Genomic DNA, 20,713 nt, shown 5'->3' with positions numbered 1-20,713 from the left:
TTATTCTTTTTTTTTTTTCGCGTTTCAGAATTTTAGGAAAATAATTGAAAATGAACCTTCCTTCTTTTCAGATGCTATTTATTTTTGCAATTCAGAACTTCAGGAAAAATGCTGAAAATGATTTTTTTTTTAATGTTCTGATTTTTTCCGCCATTTCTGACCTTTAGAATTTCAGGAGAATTTCATCAATTTTCAGATTTTCAATTTCAGCTCTTCAGAAGATTCATTTTTACACCAGATTTTCTGTTTTGGAATGTAGCCAGAAATGGTGAGAAAACTAAAGCAATACACATGTGACACTGATCTAGATGGCTCTACTGAACACACTGCACTAAAAACGATCTCACAATTGATACTGTCATGGACATCGATTCCTTTTAAATAACTATTTAGAAAATTATTTTAGTTGTTCAGCAGATGCCACTACCAATGCCACCAGAGGAGTACAAAGTCCCCATTCTACTGGAAGGTGAGGCAGTGAAACTGAGCCCTCTGAAACATTGGACTTCCACCCAGTAGCCGTGGAATAAGTTGGTGCGGCATCTGAGGTCCAGACCTCATCGTCAAGCGTTAGCACCAGAGCCTGGCCTCACTTACGCGCTGCGGCTAATGAATTTATGTTGGTTGTTGTTTTTAGGGGCATATAACTGCTAATCCTTCCTTTTCCACAGTTGAACACATTACAAAAAATTTAAAAAAGGTTGAAAAAGTTGAAGTTTGATACAGGTGACTGACTACAAGATAGCAAATACAAGAAAAGAAAACAAAGCACATAAAACAGGCTGAGTGCTAAGGTTAATAAGTCTAAGTCTCCTGCACTTTATGTTGTCTATTGCTTGTTGTTCTATGTTGCACCATGGTTCCGGAGGAACGTAATTTCATCACACTGCGTACCTGTACTCAGATGTAATGACAATAAAAGCCTCTTGACTTGACTTGACTTGACTCTAAGTGCCGGCACTTAGAATGCTAAAAAACTTTTTCTCTCTCCTCATATCTACCATTGAGTTCAACAATAACTCACATCTTCTGAGCCAATTGCTCTAGACCAGGGGTATTTAATTAGAATTCAGTATGGTCTAGTTAGAGAAAATTTCGACAGGCCAAGGTCCGGACCGATTTTTACCTTGTGTAATGATTCAGTGCTATATCCTGTAAGGTTGTTTGAACTATGATGAAAAAATATATAATAATAATAATAAAAAATGCCTCTCTGGCCAGATTTTGTATACATTCCTCATCTGTCTCTCTGTCGTGATCGGCGTGACTTTAGTTTCCGCCCATTCTCGTTTTTCCGCCCGTTCTCGGGCTCCCTCTCCTTATAAAAGGCGTTTTTTTCTTGCCCGCGTCCCAATTCACTAGCCGGAGCAGCGGGACCGCGACCCTGACAACACGCGTTCGATCCCGCATGAGGAGCGGTGTTCTTATTCTGTATTTATTTATTTTTTACTTACTGCATCTGCACAGATCTGATTGGCAGAAGAGAGCGTTTGGTGATCTTACACCACACGTGATTGGTCTGTGATTTACTGCGCTGCAAAGCACGCATACAATTAAATCCTTCTCAGTTAGTTTGGGTCCGCATTGGACAACGTTTGGGTCCGGACACAGACCATCTGTGTGACAGAACTGGAACCAGAAGCCTTCAGAAGTGAAGAGCAGTGAACAAAATGACTTTCCTTTATTTCCAACATTGAGTTACTCGACAGAATGTTATGTTGTGTTGTGCTGAAAACTTCAGAAGTTCAACAGCTCTAGAAAAAGTACCAGCAACAAAGCCTGGAATCACACGTTTCCCCCACCCTGATGCCTGATGTGAACAGTACGTGAAACCTCTGGGGTATACCTTTATGATTTAATGCACTTCACTGTTGCACCAAGAATTAAATTGTTTAAATGATTTCGGTCTAATTCATCATGAAATGTTTATACAGCCATTAGGCCATTAAGCAATGATAATAAATGATAATTAAATAAGTAAAAAACTTTTAAAAGAAGTAAAAGTCATTTTGAGGTTCTGATCCGTCGGCAACAACGCAGATTTAAATCCCAGTCACGTGGATGAAGTTGGTGGGGATCCAGAGCACAGATGAGTAAGTGGAGCAGCGGGACGAGGTGTACAGTATTAGCAGCTGGTGGGGGGGGTTGTGTAACAGTCCTGAGCTGGAGTCATGATCAAGCATCCCACTCAGGAGGGGTGTTGGGGGTGGGGGGGCTTGGGGGTGGTTACTGACAGCACAGAAATTTTGCAGAGTTCTTGCATCAGCCTTTTGGAAGCAGTCAGTGCAGTTAGACTTCCACAAAGGACAACCGCTGCTGGAGATAATGTGATTTAATGAAGCCCAGCTTGGAACTCATGGCCTCTCGCCGTGATCTTTTCTTCTGCGTTTTTAGCGCGAGACGCGATACAAGAATGAACATGTTGGACGGACTTTAACTGAGAGAAGAAAGAAAAAAAAAAGAATGAACAATTTCTTGGCTTACCACTTTCAATGTAGTCAAAATCAACCAATTCGTGTTTGTTGTGTGAAGACTGCTTCTTCAGGTTTGCATTAGATACTGACTGGGTTATTATGGGTTCATTCAAAGAGACTGCTCAAGGGCCCATACTGTATTATATTCTAATCCACTTCCGAGTCTTTGTTGTAAACACTCTGTTCAGTGCACCATTCTGATGTACTTAAGACACCATTATTGAACCTTATTTGCTCAGCTATCAGCACTAAGGTGAGATCTCAGGTGTATTTCAGAGTTTAGTTCAAGTCTGCAGTGTGGAACTATTTTATAGTGGAGCATGAAAAGATACAATGTCCGACACTCTATAGAACACTATAAAACACTCTAGTATTTCTTTGCCTTAGACTTACTGAACAGCATGCTCAGAAACAAATAGAGGCTAAAATTAATGCTAATGCTAATACACCAAACTCATTGCTGCACAGCACAGGTGTCCGCTAGCAGTTGTTGCTCTAAGTGTCTATCTGGCTTTTGCTGGCTACTAGGTAACTCTGCGTTCACACAACACCACGACAATTTGCTCGCGTTGCTGCGCGTTTGTCGCTTGTGGGTGTGTCAAAGCTCAACGTGCACGTGCATCATGGTAAAAAAAAATATGATTGCTTTAACAGCGCTACATTTTTTTATTAAACAATTGTGTGTTTGTATTGAACGTGTATTTGATAACTAAATTAAGATCACAAACAGTTCAAAAAAAGCTTATGAGAGAAAAAAAGAGACAGTTAGGAATTAAACGCTTGCGAGAGAAAAAAAAACAGAGTTGAGAAACAGGAAGAGAGACAGCAAAAGCTTATAAGAGAAATTGATTGAGGTTAAGAGAGACAAGAAGAGAGACAGTTAACAATTAAAAGCTTTTTAGAGAAAGAGAGAGAGGTTAAGAGAGACAGGAAAAGAAACAGCAAAAGCTTATGAGTGAAAATGATTGAGGTTACGTTAGACAGTAAGAGAGAAAAAAGAATCATATGCTTATGAGAGAAAAAAAGAGGTTGAGAGAGACAGGAAGAGAGACAGCAAAAGCTTATGAGAGAAAAAAAGAGGTTGAAAGAGACAGGAAGAGAGACATTTAAGAATTAAACGCTTGCGAGAGAGAAAAAGAGAGATGTTAAGAGAGACAGGAAGAGAAACAGTTAAAAATCAAAAGCTTAACAGAGAAAAAGAGTGAGCTTAACAAATACAGGAAGAGAGACAGTGGGGAATCAAAAGTTTGCGAGAGAGAAAGAGAGAGAGGTTGAGAGAGACAGGAAAAGAGACAGTTAGGATTTAAAAGCTTGCGAGAGAGAAAAAGAGAGGTTGAGAGACAGGAAGAGAGACCGTTAAGAATTAAAAGCTTGAAAGAGAGAAAAAGAGAGGTTAAGAAAGGAAGAGAGAGGGACAGTTAAGAATTAAAAGCTTATGACAGAAAAAGAGGTTGGGAGAGAGGAAGAGAGACAGTTAAGAATCAAAAGCTTAAGAGAGAAAAAGAGAGAGGTTAAGAGAGAGAGGAAGAGAGACAGTTACGAATCAAACGCTTATGAGATAAAAAGAGGTTGAGAGACAGTTAAGAATCAAAAGCTTATGAGAGAGAGACAGAGAGAGAAAAAGAGAGAGAGAGAGGAAGAGAGACTGTTAAGAATTAAAAGCTTGAAAGACAGAAAAAGAGAGATTAAAGAGATGGGAAGAGAGAAATATTAAGCAAAAGTTTGTGAGAGAGAGAGATTAGTTAGATCTGAGAAATGTAAAGCTACATATTATAAGAGGCCTCTTTAAGAACAGATGGGAACCTGATGCTGATGTTAAATTCTGATGCGGTCATGCTTAAGATCCTGTCGCAAGCCTCAACTTCAGAGTCACAGGAGCCCATGAAAGCCTTACCCCTCCCCACCCACAGCCCCCATAAGAGCAGCCCTGAGGATGTGTCTTCCTCTAGACACACACACACACACACACTGAGCGTCACACTTTCAGAAGCGAATTATTCAGACTCTGCAGTGTGTATCCAAGCGCGTGTGATTCACGTGTCCCACTAAAGCTCCAAGCAGGATTGCTGTTTTTTGGTGCAGAGAGCGAAGAGCCATTCATGCAGTGTGTGTGTGTGTGTGTGTGTACACACCGGTGTGTGTGCGTGCAAGCCAGCATGTGTGCGCATGCCTGTTGACAGATTAGCATCTTAATCTGTATTTACCACTTTCTTTTAACTGTTAAAATCAGCACCTTTCCAGGAGATTACACACAAACACACACACACAGCCACACACACACTTTGGGTCGCCCAGTCGTCATTCTGGAGGGAGTAAACAGCATTGATTTTTCACCTATCAGGACACGACAGGCCGCTCGAGTCACCGGTTCCCCACACACAAACCCACACCTCCCAAACTCCCTCTCCTTTACCTCAGTGCTCCTCCTGCTCCAACTTCTACAGTTACAGCTGCACAACATCCACCATTTACAGGACACTCAGTATGCACTGCTGAGTGAACGTGTCACTTCCTGTATTATTACATCATTTATGACTGGTCCCAATATCATAATTAGTGAAACTGCATTTTTTTTAAAAGAGCTTATTGATGATTTAAACACACCAGCTACCTTTAACAAGGAATTAGTCAATAGAAATCCTCCATATATATATATATATATATATATATATATATATATATATATATATATATATATATATATATATATATATATATATATGTACAACACATGCACAGAATAGCATCAAAGTAGATTCTGCCCTCATCTGCAATTTCTCATTACTGAGACTGACATGTCGGGTGAAATCCGCAAAAACTTCTGTTGAACAATACTGTCATTTTAAAGAGCAATAAAGTTTTGATAATTAGGAATATTTGGTAACACTTTACAATACGATCACACAAAAACAATACTTACGACAGTAAAACACATTTTTAACGGTTAAGTAATGTCTCAACTGACTAATAATTGACCTTAGTTAAGACATTAATATAAACAGTGGCATCAAAGTTTACAGAAAAGAGCATCTTTGGTGTCCGGACCAATAATTAAAAACACAGAAAAATTGATAATGAACAATGGCTCATTTAAATTTATGAATAGAATAGCACAGCTAAAAGGTTCGAATAGCACTGCTGAGATACATGTATGGTTAGAATACCACAGTTAAGGTAAATCCATGTTCAGAATAGCACTGCTGAGGTAAATTTAGAATTAGAATGGCACTGCTGATGTAAATGTATGGTCAGAATAGCACTGCTGTGGTAAACGTATTATAAATGTTTAATTTTGTATAAGTGTATAGTTAATAATTTAAGGGAACTGATGAAAAAGCGTTTACATTTACACCCTTTACATTTTAGTCGACTAAACTGACTGTAGTTTTAGTCGACTATATTCTAATGATAATTAGTCGACTAAAATTAGACTAAAACTAAAAACATTTGAGATGACCAAATTATGACTAAAACTAAAACTAAAATAAATCAAAATTTGTTGTCAAAATTAACACTGTTAAATACCATATTTGTTTCCGTGCATCTCTATTTATTAGTCTATCTATCTATTAGTTTTGCTCCACGAATAAAATCGGCTGGATAAAACAAGCAGCTCAGGAGGGACAAGGTCAAGTTGCAGTACAGTACAACCAAGGTTTCTGTAGGAGTTGCAACATTTGGACAAATATTATTTAGCGCAGAGGGAAAGCGTGAATAGTGAAAATGTTCTGCAATATCTGTTCTGCAGATACACTTCTCCACACTCCATGTCCCTGAACCATTTCAAATCAGGGTCAAAATAAATAAAAAAAATAAAGTCAGAGTTTTTTTTTTTTTTTTTCCTCCTGAAGCTTCAAACACAGCACAAGCAGTGTTCAGAGCAAGGGTGACTTATGGAATTAGTGCTAGCTTAGGGAAGCTTTAATGTGATGGATCTTCATAAAAGTCTCTTCTAGAAGTGATTTATGCAGGCAGGGCTGAAGTCTGAACAGCTGGGCTCGTTCTTATTGTGATCATTTCCAATACGGCACCATCAGGCCACACATCTGTCCTGCTCTACCTTCCCCGAAAACACAGCTGGCCCTCATACCCAACTCTCTCTCTCTGTCCACCTGCCTGCAGCTAACGTCTCTTGCTTTCCATTTTTAACAAACCTGCAGTACGAGCCCATCGAGACCGAATAAAATGAATAAGATTAAAACTACGCCTGTTCTGAGCTTCTAATGCACGTGTCTATGTAAATTGTGACCTGAACTGGAGTGTTTTTGATGTTTAGATATTTAAACTACATGTACCTGGATTTTTTTAAATTGTTTTATAGGGATTAGACTTGTTTAGACAATAATATCAACAAATATAGTGTAGATTATATATTACCATAAATACTGATAATAATTATGCACTCTCCGTAGGTCATAGTGGATTCCATCTACTGTATGGCTTTTGTGAAACTGATCAATAGAAACTCAGGAAATGCCCATCACCCTGAGGAACCTGTCAATCTTAACTACAACAAAAAACAAATCTATGGTTTTCATTAGGGTTTACAAAAATATACAAAATAGTTCGCACTATAAGGTGCACTGGATTATAAGGCAAATTTTAAGCGCCACTAGTAAAGAACAGGGGTGTCACCATGATTCCCTTCTAATTCAGCAGGTCTTGCCGCTGGGTGGTGGTGGAAGGGATGGCGAACGAAGTTAAGTAAAGCTAAGCTAAGTAAATAAGACTGTAATTCTTAAAAAAAATACTTAAGGTCAAATGAGTGTCAAATAAGAGAAATCAAGATTTCTCTCCTGAAAATAAGTAAAGCGCTTCTGTTTATTTACAGTAAGCTTACACTCCCAAATTTCTCCAGCACTAAAGCGGGAGCATTAGCATTAGCATTAGCAGTTAACTGCTAGCCTGACAGTGCAAAGGGCGAAAGAGCTAGCACGGTTTGCAGATAATGCTAATGCTGCTCGAGAAGTGCTAGCCAGGGATAGCAGCAGGCAACAGGCCGATAACTCACCTCTGAACGGCTACAGAGCTAGCGCTTAGTGGCTAATGCTACTCCAGCCCCGGTGCTGGAGAACTAAGCTGAAACTCCTGTATAACGCTGCACTTCAGCAGAGTGCAATGTATGAATAAAATTCATACATAAGGCTATTTTTAATTTAAATTAAAGGATTTTAAGTGCACCTTATAGTGCAAAAAAATACGGTATAGTGAATGATCACCATTTTCATCGGAAAGCACATTATCAGCTTTGTTAACTCTGACGAATATCTGACCTTTGGTTTTTTTTGTTTGTTTGTTTTGTTTTGTTAAGTTTTGGGAAAACATCTTAAAAGGACAGAGGAGGCCAAGATAGAGTTTTTGTTTTCGTAAAGCATCATTTTACTGTTTACCAAAAACAGAATGAGGCATACACAGAAAAAGACGCAGTACCTACAGTCAAAAAGGGTGAAGATTCAAACATGTTTTAGGGTTGTTTTGCTGCCTCTGGCACTGGGTGCTTCGACTGTGTGCAAGGAATCATATAATCTGAAGATAACCTAAAGTTTTAGGATCGCAATGCAGTACCCAGTGTCAGAAAGCAAGTTGGGTCTGTATCCTAGGTCATGGGTCTTGCAGCAGGACAATGACCCTCAAGATACTTTTAAAAGCACCCAGAGATGGATGAAAAGGAGGCACTGGAAAGTTCTGAAGTGGCCAGCAATGAGTCTGGATCTAAATCCCTTTTGCACACCTGTGGAGAGATCCTTAAATTTATGTTGGGAGAAGGCACTCTTCGAATATAAGAGACCTGGAGTAGTTTGCAAAAGAAGAGTGGTCCATAATTTAATTTGAGTGGTGTAAGAAGATATTTAATTGTTTTCAAGAAGCAACTGATTTCATGCAAAACTCCTTTTAGAAAAAATGACTCAAATTATATTAATTTAGTTTTTTTACCTGTTTATATTAATTGTTTTTGTTCCAAACGTGTAACGGCAACAGTCTTCTGAGAAAAATACTTTTAAAATGTCAGGGGTGCCAACACTTTCATCCATGACTGTAACTATATGGAAAAATATGATATATTTATATATTTTTAAACATCTAAATACCCAGCCCCATTTTTTTGCGTCTCCTTGTTTACCTGCAGCAGACAGCGCTCCTTGAAGGTATATCCGATGAGCTTATCCAGGTGCATCAGACACCGGTGGTAACGGATATGGTGCGTAAGGACCGGGAGCATCATGGCATGCTTCACACACATACAAACAGAGAGAACAGAAAACACAGTGAAAATCACAGCTACTGAACAGACAAATTGCAACAACCCCCGAAGAACAAGACAGAACCACATGCGTGTGAAAGCCGCAGAGGCAGAAATCAATCAGCTCGTCATTATTTATTAAGAGCACTTCTGACGGAGAGAAAGATCAAAGCATGAAACACACAATCTGGGTGTCATCAGCGAGGAGGGAGAAAAAAGGGAGGGAGAAAAAATGGAGGGACAGTGACCGAGGGCTGGAGATGGAGAGAGAAAAAAATTAATATATAATAAAAAATCTCCTTCCTGCTTGTTTGAGTCAGACTACACTGTAGAAAACATGCCCGTTCTTTACTTAAAGCTGTGCAGCACAACTGTCTTCATATTCTGGGTTAATTAAACCTATAATAAGAACAAGTTAACAAGATAGTCTCACCTGAGTCTTGAATTTTAGCAACTTCAAGATTATACCCGATATTTAATATATTTTTCTATACTTTCTATTTATCATTTGCTGTGCTATACTGGAAAAATGGATCCATGGGTGAAAGAGGTTTATGGTAAGTTCATTGTAAGTCAATTCTATTTTTTCTATCACTCAGTGTTACTAGAGCCTGCTAGAGTAGTTAAACAAGAAATGTCTAACTTACTTTTTTTTTTTTTATGTATTTCTCACTCACATTCACCTTAAATTTGGCGGCAGTTAGAATTAGCTACATTCAGAGTAAAAGAAAATCCATCCAAACCTTTTTAAATAATACATTTAAAGCCTTTTAAAGCTCAAGGTATTTTCTGACTGTAACACTGAAGAACACAGTGTTGTTGTTTATTAAATAATGATTATGATAAAATGAATGTAAATGTCAAGTTAATTATTCATATAAACATTAATATTTGTTAATAATGATAGTGTTCCTTTACATTAATAATATTATTTCTAGGGGTGTGCCATATCATATCGTACGCAATGATAGCCAACTTTATTGAATGAACGATATTACATCCTGAAATATCGTGCCATCACAATATTACCTACCCTTAATTATCACATTAGGGTACTACTTTTTTTTTTTTTTTTTTTTACTGATGTTTTTAGCAAAAGAACAATTCACACTGTTCTCATTTCCCATTATATATCTACTAGAGTCAGATTATATCTGTCCAGTATCATTTATTTTACTTTAATCCTGGATATATGGAAATATTTTGAGTGTAGTATAATGATTAGTATCATGTCATTCTGAATCACTGATTTTTGTTATAAATCTGATAAAATTCTTGTATTTTTTAATATGTCAGTTAGGGGTGTTTATGTTTTAATTGAATGTTTTGTTATATCGCCAAGAATATCGTTATCGCAAAAATACCATGATATATCGTGACATTATTTTAGGGCCACATCGCCCACATTAGTTCTCTACAATCTTTCATATCTCTGCAGTATCTGATCAAATATATATTAATTGCCTTTCCATTTTATTCTAAGCACATTTATTCGATTGTATTCTGCCTCGTCTGCATTGTAGTTCAGTAGTTATTAATCTAATTTTCATCTCATTAATAATTAATCAATCATAACAAAAATGACTGGTAACTAATCTGACAAATAATTGTTAGATTAGTAGACTAGCGTAGTGCAGTGGACTAAGGCCCTGCCACTATGACAAGGAAATTGCTAGTTCAAATCCTGGTCATGCAGATTGCCATTAGCAGCCAGAGTCCTGAGAGCGCACAGTTGGCCATGCTCTCTCTGGGTGGATAGATGTTTCCCAACATCACTCCCAAGGTAATGTTGGTCAAAACAAGGTGTCTGGCATTACTAGAGATAGGGGGAATACAGCTGAAAACTGACTGGGTGGGATAGTTGACATTGCTAAAATTCAAAAAGTGTGATAAAAATGTAAAAAAATATAAGTAAAAATAAAAGCAAAGCAAAGCACCACCCACATTAACTGCATCATGTTCAAAACGTACTAGAATATGAGCAAGGTCTTCCTACTTCTGTCCTGAAACAGAGGTGAGTATTTTGTCCTGTAGTCTGCGTGTTTACTGTGTTAAACCAAGCTATGTGGGACGAATCGCTTGCTAATGTCTCGCTTGCTAATGACGAATCGCTAGTTAATGCTACTTACCGTGGCTAGCGCTGCTGCTAACCACGCTGTTAAAAATATATTTGAAATCTAAGCCTTCTGTAAATAAACTGAAGTGCTTTACTTAGCCATAAAAACAGGTTTCACGTAAGAAATCTGTGTAGATTAATAACATGGCAACACCCTCGTTCCTTACTATTGATGCTTAAAATTAACCTTATAAAAAAGATCAGAAAAAAGACATTTATTGATAGTGCGTCTATAGTCTAAAAAATGGACAATAAATGTGTGTGTCCCCCAACATGTGTACCTGGCAGACATCAGAGCGGATCCCAGTCTTCCAGAAGCCTTGGCTGCTGAGCTCCACTGTAACCTCCCGCCTCATAGAGTTCTTCTGCCTAATCTTCTGCAGAGCCTCCTGCAAATTGCATTACAGATTATTAGCATGCAATGCACACACACACATACACACACACACTCAGGCACTGCTGCCTTTACAGAAACTTGCACTATAGACAGTCAGACTACAGTTAAAATACCACAGACCACCAGAGTTCCAGCACTACCATGCTCACCTGCAGGAGTGTAGATTAAAAGTGTAGATAAGAATTCTTATGCACATTCTCTTAGGATTTTGGATTAAGAAACATTGCTGCTGTAAGTATCACTAATGTTCCACAGCAATAAAAATAAGAGCCACTCTTTGTTTTAGCTAAACCTGAACCTTGATTTCTTGAAGGCCCAATTTTGCTTTATTTAAAAAAAAATTAAGCACCAGTCTTTGTTAACAAGACCAGTCAGCCATGTCATTTTTTTCAGTCAGTCCTTATTTTTAAGGGTAACCTAGAAACAAATTAAGTCCAATCATGTTCCACTGGGAAAAAAATGGGCAATTATGTTCCACAGGGAAAATCTCAAGCTCACTCATGTTTCACAAGCAAAAATAAGGACCATGCTTGACGCAGAGCATGCCATTCGTAAACTGTGAGTGGGGGAAAGGGGACAGAAGGACAGTTTGGGAAATAATTGTGCCAACAGAAATATAAGGGGCTTCAAAACAGCAAAAAAAATTCTCAAACAAAAATTGCTTTTGTCATCTCTAAATGCTTTCTGACATTCAGCTTCAATTATATTAGCCATTATTATCATAGTGTAGAATCTTCCTTCACCTCTCACACCAATCAATGACCAAAAACAAAACACATCAACCATCACTTACAGTATATGTGCCAAGCTATACACACACACACACTTAAATAAATGGCCTCATTTCTGCTCCACTGTTTTCATGCTGTCCTCTCAGGATTTTGTCCCTCTGCAGGTGCTATGATAGCTGACCAGTGGTTCACGATAACCATCGCACTTTATTTTATATAAACATTTTCTGATTGCCGATTTCCAGAGGTGGAAAAAGTACTGAACAATTGTAATTAAGTAAAAGTACCTTTACTTTGCTAAAATTATACTCAAGTAAAAGTAAAAGTACCCATCTAAAAATCTACTTGAGTAAAAGTAAAAAAGTACTCAATTTAAAATGTAATTTGAGTAAAAGTTACATAGTTACTTTTAATTATTTGATGTAAAAAAAAAAATCGTTTTAAATAAAAAAAAAAAAAAACAGAGGAGCGAGCGGAGGGAGGAGGGGTTTAGTGTGGATGTGAGTGTCAGACATGTGGATTGGGCATTTATGGAAGTACGGAACAAGTCGCGTCCCTTATTGGTTTAATTTTTTTTTTTTTAATTCAGAATTGTTTTTTTTTTTTTTTTTACAGCATTTTATTTTTTATTCAGTAACGGGAAGTTTTCCAATGTAGAGAAGTAAATTACTTGTGTCAAAATGTACTTGAGTAAAAGTAAAATTAGCCATTTTAAAAACTACTTTAAAAATTACAAATTACTCATAAAATCAACTTAATTACAGTAACGTGAGTAACTTTCCACCTCTGCCGATGTCCAATTAACACTGACTTTTTATTCCACCTCAAATGTGACACAGATAAGCTGCATGAAAATTATTAAAATAAATAAATAATAATTTTATATATAAAACACCTAAACAAATCAGATCATCACAATATTCTTTAATTGTGATTAAATGGTACTTGTTCTTCCTATGACTTTAAACTAAGCATTTAGCAATGGATGCTTTTTATTTTAAAGATATTTTTCACACTGTAAGACACACTTAAAATCCTTTAATTTTCCCCAAAATTTCCCGCCTTATATATGAATTTTACCAGTCAGGTATTAAAAAGCAGTAAAGCAACTCAGCCGAAGTACAGCGTTATAAGGAAGTTAGTGAAGTTTCTCCAGTGGCGAGTTTGAGTGCTGCGGCCTTTAACATTAGCATTAGTCGCTAGCTCTTTCACAGTTTAGAGGTGAGTATATTGGACTGAAGTCTGCATGTTTATTGTGTTAAAACAAGCCGCTAGCTGATAGCACCCTGGCTTACAGGAACACTCAGGGTCCCTCAGTGTAGCCCTGTTGGGCGTCCATTACTAGCGCTTACTGCAGCTGGCTAGCGCTGCTAACCGGGGCTGGCTAGCGCTGCTAATTAGGGCTGGCTAAGAGCTTGCTATTCATGGCTAGTGCTCACCCCCGCTTACTGTATATAATATAAGGAAGCGCTTTACTCACCCAAATAAGCAGTATTCAGGAGAAAAATCTGTGTAGATAAACATTTAGCGCTCGTTTGATTTTGAAAGAAAATGTTTAAGAATTACAGTTTTGTTTACTAATGCGCTTCCCTCTGCTTTCCCAGCAGGGAAACATGCCATCACTCTTGTACACTTCAATTATGCATTCTTACTAGTGTTGCTTAAAGTACCTTATAATTTGGCGCTCCTTCCGTAAGAAAATAGACCAAAGAATAGACGTGCATTGATCGTGCGCTTTATAATCTGGTGCGCCTTATAGTCCAAAAAAAATTGGTTAAATAAAAGGATGAATGACAAAATAGTATTCTATTTATACTGGTGCTGTCAATCACTTAATAATGAACTGTATTAAATAACAATATTCTGAGATTAATCCTGACAAAAATAATGATTTAAACAATTAAATGCTGGTGCTTTGCTGTATTTTGTGAGGGGACAGTAATAAACGTGTAGTGTGGTTTCCACTTGACAGACTAGAGCCATTATTAAACTGTGTATAATCATCATCATCGTCTCCAGTTAGTTTTGATGCTTCTTAAATTAGAATCGTATAATGTGCTGAGAACAATGTTGACTGACACTGTGATGCACCAACTACACTTATTTCCTTTCTGTGTTTTTCCCACCAACACTACATTGACACTTCAATACTTGCAGCATTTACCAGCAAGCTGCCTGGCTCCATGTTGAAGGGCAAGATTTGATCCATAAGCATTAGGAAAACTCCCAGTCATATTTAAACCAAATGGAGTTCAGCTTATTATATACTGCTTATAAGCAGTTTCGCTGCATGCAAATTAGGGGTGTACCATATCGCATCGTACGTGATACGATATTGTGAACGATATCATACCCTGAAATATCGTGCCACATCACCCACCCCTAATTATCACATCAGGGTACTACTTTTTTGCCGTTTTTAGCAAAAGAAAAATTCACACTGTTCTCATTTCCCATTATATATCTACTAGAGACAGATTATATCTGTCCAGTATCATTTATTTTACTTTAATCCTTGATATATGGAGATATTTGGAGTGCATTACTAGTATCAATACATTCTGGATCATTGCCTTCTGTTACAAATCTGATCAAATAATTGTTTAACATCTCAGTTAGCCATATCATAATCGCATGTGATAATAAAACTCAAAATAATTTTTCTAATTCAGTGGTTTGTCATATCGTCAAAAGTATCGTTATCGTGAAAATACCATGAAATATCGTAAATATTAATTTAGAGCCATATCGCTCACCCCTAATGCAAATACTTAATTATGAAAGCATTCTGAGGGTCCATTCACTATATTTTCACATGAGTTGATGTTATATGCTGATTAATTAAGTGTTCCTGTAATTTTTTTGGAGGAGTGTATTTACAACACCACAAATGTAAGTTGTAATCTCATAAGCTGCAATCAAAATATCACCAATGGACTTGTTGAGGTTTCTGAAAAGTTGGCGTACAAAAACATTGTGCTGGTATAAAAGGAACAAAGTCAACAGAACGAGAAATGCAATAACGTTAATAAAAAGAGGGATGAGCGCTTTAATGCGCCAGTTCATTCGTCATCGAGAGAGTCACGGCACACAAAGCCTCACCAACTGAATGCAATCGCACCAATAAACACCAGCAGAAAACCTGTGATGGAAAGAAGGCCTCGGGCGAAAAGCAGCAGGGCCTATAAAGCGGCTAATTGGACGATTGTGATGGCAGCGGGCTGTCAGCATGCCAGTTGATTGGTTTAGATATAAGGGAGGAGGACCAATCAGGACAAACGTGCGCACAAGCGGCCGTCTGTCTATTAGGAGTCAAGACAGACACATGCCGTCACCATCAAGCCGTGAGGAATTAAATGTGTGAGCGGGTATACTGTATGGGTGTGGGTGTGTTTGGTATTTTGCTTTCTTTCTGTTAAAAGTGAAACTCTGTAGATGATTGCCTCGCTGTCGTTGCCTGCTTGCTTTGTTTAGCATTTCTGAAAAGTTTTACCTCAGAGGATTAAGAGTTGTGAGCTGAATATGGAGCTCTAAACAGTGATACTGCTAATTTCAGTATTTTAGTACTTACAGAATGAACCAAAATTGCAGGTGTGTAAGTTGCCAAGATTAAAAGACAAAAAAAAACTCATTTTAACTAGTGTAAACAGAACTGTTCTACAAATACACCTACCTCTCTCAATTGTACTTCGCTGGTGATGTTCCACAGACAAATTCTAACCATTTGTTCCATAGCTCTAAATTACTGGGCAAAGCATAGAACACTGATGTGTATTTTGCACAAATAACACAGGAACAAACTGCCATGTTGTTCCTAGTGCTGTTAGCATCTATCTATCTGACTAGATTTGCCTGGCTACGATGCTTCAGCTCTGTCTGTAAAAGTCATGAGCCAAGGTGGGCGTGACCATGAACTTACGGGTTGACGTAGACACGGGTGCTTTCCCTGATCGATTCGTTTTTTTTTTTATATTTTCTTTTACTAGCTACTGCAGACAATGGAGACTGAGGAAGAGTTTCACGTGGAGCACCATATGCAACTTAGAGACCTACCATGTTTCGCAAAGAACAAGAAAAAAGTGGATTTTTCCAGAAGGAGAATAAACTAACAATTTTCTCCAAGATGTCTAAACATTATCAAAACTTAATTAATCTTTCTGCTTCTAGTCTTTAAAAAACTACCTATGGATACGTCACTCTGAACAAGGCCATCTGCTTAATACCTTAAATGTTAATGACCTGACCAACTTTCAACTGTTTTCCAAAAAGACCTTCCAGCATAATCCCATCTGACTCAAATCAATGACAAAAACTAAAACAAAAAAGGCAAAAATCTCTCTAAAAATGGCCTACACCTTCTTTATTCGACTGTCAGCAGCACCTTCACACAGGAGTCTGCAGTTAAAAGCATGAAGACATTAACACCCTTTATTAAGTATTAAAGAATGCTCTTTTAGTTATGGCATTTTCACACCTTATACTTCCACGTCAGGGCTTCTCTACTTTATGCATTTTCATCTTCCTTGGCACTCTCTGTCTATTTTTTTTTCTGCAGAACCCTTCTGTGCTTTCCTCTCAATTCCACCCCCCTGCCTCCAACAATCCCCATATCATTCCTCTCTCCCCTCGGAGAAGATGTGTCATTCTCAGGCTGGCGCAAAAAAGTCGGAGGGTCTAAATTACCCATGAGCGGCAGGATTGTGACACGGCGAGGAAATAAGAACAACAAAGGCATGAATAAATAACGCCGTCCCACTTTGAACTGTGCATCAAAGAGAGGCATCACAGAGAGGCGCAAGGGCTCCGGAGACGAACCTGCAACCAGCGTGCATCTGCAGAGCTTCAGCGAACAGGAGTCTCCGAAATGAGTACAAGCTCCGGTCCCGGCACTGTCCCGCAAGAAAGCAGGGGTGCAGAACAGGGGGAGGAACGGAGGGGTTTAAACGCAAAGCACGGGACGCACCTGGCGCAGGAACTTCCAAGCGGGAGGCGGGGTGACGATCTAACGTGACATTTGTCCCACTTTGCGGATACTGGTGTTACACAATTATATATGCAACATTCAGAAGCAAACATTTATCTATCTAGCACAGTACTCCGAAACAAACGATGGAGTGGTTGGTGTGGCGCAGTGGATAACACCATCGCTTGCTTATGAGCTACCACGTTCATACCAATTCCCGATCTGGGTAACTGTACTGTAAAAGACAAACAGAAGTCACTGGGCAGGACTCCCAACCCTACTCTGTAATAAGAACAACCTCATAAGTCACTCTGATTGAGAGAGTCAACCAAATGCTGTAAATGTAAATGTCAAACCCTAAATCTCTGGGAAAAAAAGCTGGAAAAACCTGATGGGTTTCTTTGATTTTACCAAATTGAAAACCTCTGGAATGTACAGTAATCAAGAGGAAGATGGATGATCACAAGCCACCAAACTAAGCTGAACTGCTTGAATTCTTGCACCAGGAGTGGAATAAAGTTATCCAAAAGCAGCGAGTAAAACTGGTGGAGGAGAACATGCCAAGATGCATGAAAACTGTGATTATGAACCAGGGTTATTCCACCAAATATTGATTTCTGAACTCTTAAAACTTTATGAATATTAATCTGTTTTCTTTGCATTATTTGAGGTCTGACAGCTCTGCATATTTTTTTTATATTATTATTTCAGCCATTTCTAATTTTCTGTATAAATGCTCTAAATGACATTATTCTAATTTGGAATTTGGAAGAAATGTCTGTAGTTTATAGAATAAAACAGCAACCTATAAATGGCAAAATCAGACAAACTTATTCAGAAACTGAAGTGATCTCTAAATTTCTTCCAGAGCTGCATATAATTGAGGAATTCTTGAGTTATTAAGCTAAGAAGACAACAAGGTGTCTTTTTGTGTCAAATGCAGCGCCTGATGCTATTTGTGTTAAAAAGGACCAGTAGCAAATAAATTAATTTGTATCGTATAAGTGTCAATTAATAATTACTTAAGACATTACTTATTTTAACAATGTTTATCACTGTGACAAGTTACAGAAAGGCTCACAAATAACAGTACTTATTTCTAAACCATTGTACTAAGAGGACAGATTTACAGATTCAGAAGTAAAACTTAAGTATTAGAAAGCAGCTGCAAAGTCTGCCTAGTCATTAGCCTAAATTAACCTTAACAGAGAGTGCCTTTAAGTTAACCCCAGTGGAAACATTTCACTTGTACTGTAGCTTCTTTTCTCCAGGACTAGATATACAGTATAATGTAAATTATAAATGTAAGCTCATAAACACAGTCAATAATGTCATCAATTGCCATCATGGAGCAGTCACGCTGGTAGTGGTAGTCATCCTTGCCAACGCAGAGCCTCGCGGAGGCCGCTGGCCTTCTGAAGGCGGTGCATGCTAATTGGCCTTTTCTTAACGGGGGATCCTGAAGCAACAGTGTGGCACAGAGATACAGCTCTGCCAAGCCTGCTTCCTTTAGGCTCAGCCTGACACCCGTCACCCATTACTCTGCTGCCATGTGTGTAAATCTGGTAACCCAAAGTCCAGGTGTGCGTGGCTCTGGACAAGAAGCACATCGCCGGTGCTCGGTGTCAAATGTCTGCCAAAAAAACTGGCAGAAGACAAAAAAAAAACGTAACACCCACAAGATGTTGGAACGAGGTGGGTAATAAGATCAGCGAGGAGTTCTGATGATGGGCCATGTTGTTTCAGTGGGCTTCAGCTGGGTGATTTCTATGATATACCAGACGGCTGCTAGTGGGTAGAGCTCCACAATGTATCGTTAAATTATTGTAATATCATTGTTCTAGTAACGTGCACATCTGCAAAAGTCATATTACACATTACAATAACCTGTATGTCAACAGTATGTGTGGGGTCATTGGCAGCTGGTCATTTTAACACGGATATCACAGTTTCTCTAAGACATATCCGCATGGATGAAGGAGCATCAGCTTCAACTAAATCTCTGGTTATACCAGTGAAACCATCTTTCCAACACAACTACGCTATAACCATCGACTCTATCTCTCTCTCTCACCGACAAAGGTTCCTAGGAACCTGGGTGTTATGGTTGATAACTAGCTCTCCTTCACGCACCTTGTGGCCTCAGTTGCTCAGATCCTGCTGCTTTGCGCTGTATAACATCAGAGAAATTTGACCATTTTTGACGCAACAGGCCACCCAACTCCTGGTACAAGCAGTGGTCATCTCACGCCTTGACTACTGCAATGCCATACTAACTGGCCTCCCGGCCTGTGTAGTAAACCCACTCAAAATGATCCAGAATGCAGCAGAACGTCTGGTCAGCCAAAACGGGTACATGTCACCCCGCTGCTCATTGAGCTCCATTGGCTACCAGTTGCTGCTCGCATCAAATTCAAAGCTCTTACAATCGCCTACAAGGTGATGACAGAACAGCTCCTTCCTACCTGCACTGATCACTCCTGAAGGCTTACGTTACCTCCCGGCCATTGCGCTCCTCCAATGAACGTCGCCTCGCTTAACCGAACATTCACAGAAAGCAATCCAGACTGTTCTCATACAGAGTTCCCCAATGGTGTAACAAACTACCTTCCACTACCAGATCAGGAGAATCTCTCACCATCTTTAATAAACTCCTGAAGACTGAGCTCTTCAAAGAGCACTTACTCTCCTAACACCTCTAACACACTAACTACTTCTAACCTCATTTCATTCTACCACCTCTACTCCTCTATCCCATTATTTCCCTTTGACCTCCTTTAAGCCCTATCTAAAAATGTTTTAACTTCTATTACTTTTGTACTTGACTATTGTAAGTCGCTTTGGACAAAAGCGTCTGCCAAATGTAATGTAATGTAACACAAACAACAGAGAACAAGTGTAGAGCATGAGCAAGCTTGAGCCACTGGATAAAGTTGCAATAGAGAAGTTCTGGAAGGTGATACAGTTGATAGCAGTTAAATATATATATCATATAGCAGAGGAACACAGTAATATTTGAGAAGTGAAATGAAGTTCATAGGATTTACAGAAAGTGTGCAATAATTTTTTAAACTAAATTAGGCAGGTGCATAAATTTGGGCACCCTTGTTGTTTTATTGATTTACAGTAAATACCTTCAGCACTAATTATTGGAACACAAAATTAGTTTAGTAAACTCATTGACCCTTTAAGTACATACACCGGTGAATCCAATTATAAGAAAGTGTTAAGTAGGCCAATTGCAAGTTTTTCTCCTCTTTCTACATCTTCTCTGAGGAGTGGCAACATGGGAGCCTCAAAACACAACTCTCAAATGACCTGAAAACAAAGAATGTTCAACATGTTCATCATGGTTGAGAGGAAGGATACAAAAAGCTATCTCAGAGATTTCAGCTGTCAGTTTTCACCTTGAGGAGCATGGTGAGGAAATGGAATACCACAGGCACAGTTCTAGTTAAGACCTGAAGTGGCAGGCCAAGAAAAATCTCAGATAAGCAGAGGTGGTGATTCCATCATGAGCTGAAGTTAGGGTGGTGGCTGGATTCTTCAACAAGACAACGACCCTAAAACTGCTCAAAATCTAATACAGCATTCATGCAGAGGAACAAGTACAATGTTCTGAAATTACCATCCCAGTCCTCAGACCTGAATATTATTGAAAATATGTGGTGTGATTTAAAGCTGACTGTCCATGATCAGAAACCATCAAACCTGACTGAACTGGATGTTTTTTTATACCATATACTTTAGGAACTTTAAACATTTTTCAAGAAAATATCCTCAAGTGCAGT

General features: G+C 38.5%; 1 protein-coding gene across 2 annotated transcripts in view; it reads right to left on the bottom strand.

Moving 5' to 3' along the window:
* The window catches only part of drosha (drosha ribonuclease III), a 220,371-nt gene that overhangs the window by 170,651 nt on the left and 29,007 nt on the right, over positions 1-20,713 (bottom strand). For both annotated transcript variants that reach the window (XM_022666045.2, XM_022666046.2), the window contains exons 15-16: positions 11,113-11,220; positions 8,596-8,703 (exon numbers count right to left, since the gene is read on the bottom strand). In XM_022666045.2, the coding sequence (XP_022521766.2) occupies positions 8,596-8,703; positions 11,113-11,220 (216 nt within the window). The remainder of the gene's footprint in view (positions 1-8,595; positions 8,704-11,112; positions 11,221-20,713) is intronic.

This window comes from Astyanax mexicanus, chromosome 15, assembly GCF_023375975.1.
Source record: "Astyanax mexicanus isolate ESR-SI-001 chromosome 15, AstMex3_surface, whole genome shotgun sequence".
NCBI classification, from domain to species: Eukaryota; Metazoa; Chordata; class Actinopteri; order Characiformes; family Acestrorhamphidae; genus Astyanax; species Astyanax mexicanus.
This window is presented reverse-complemented; position numbering and strand designations above follow the sequence as displayed.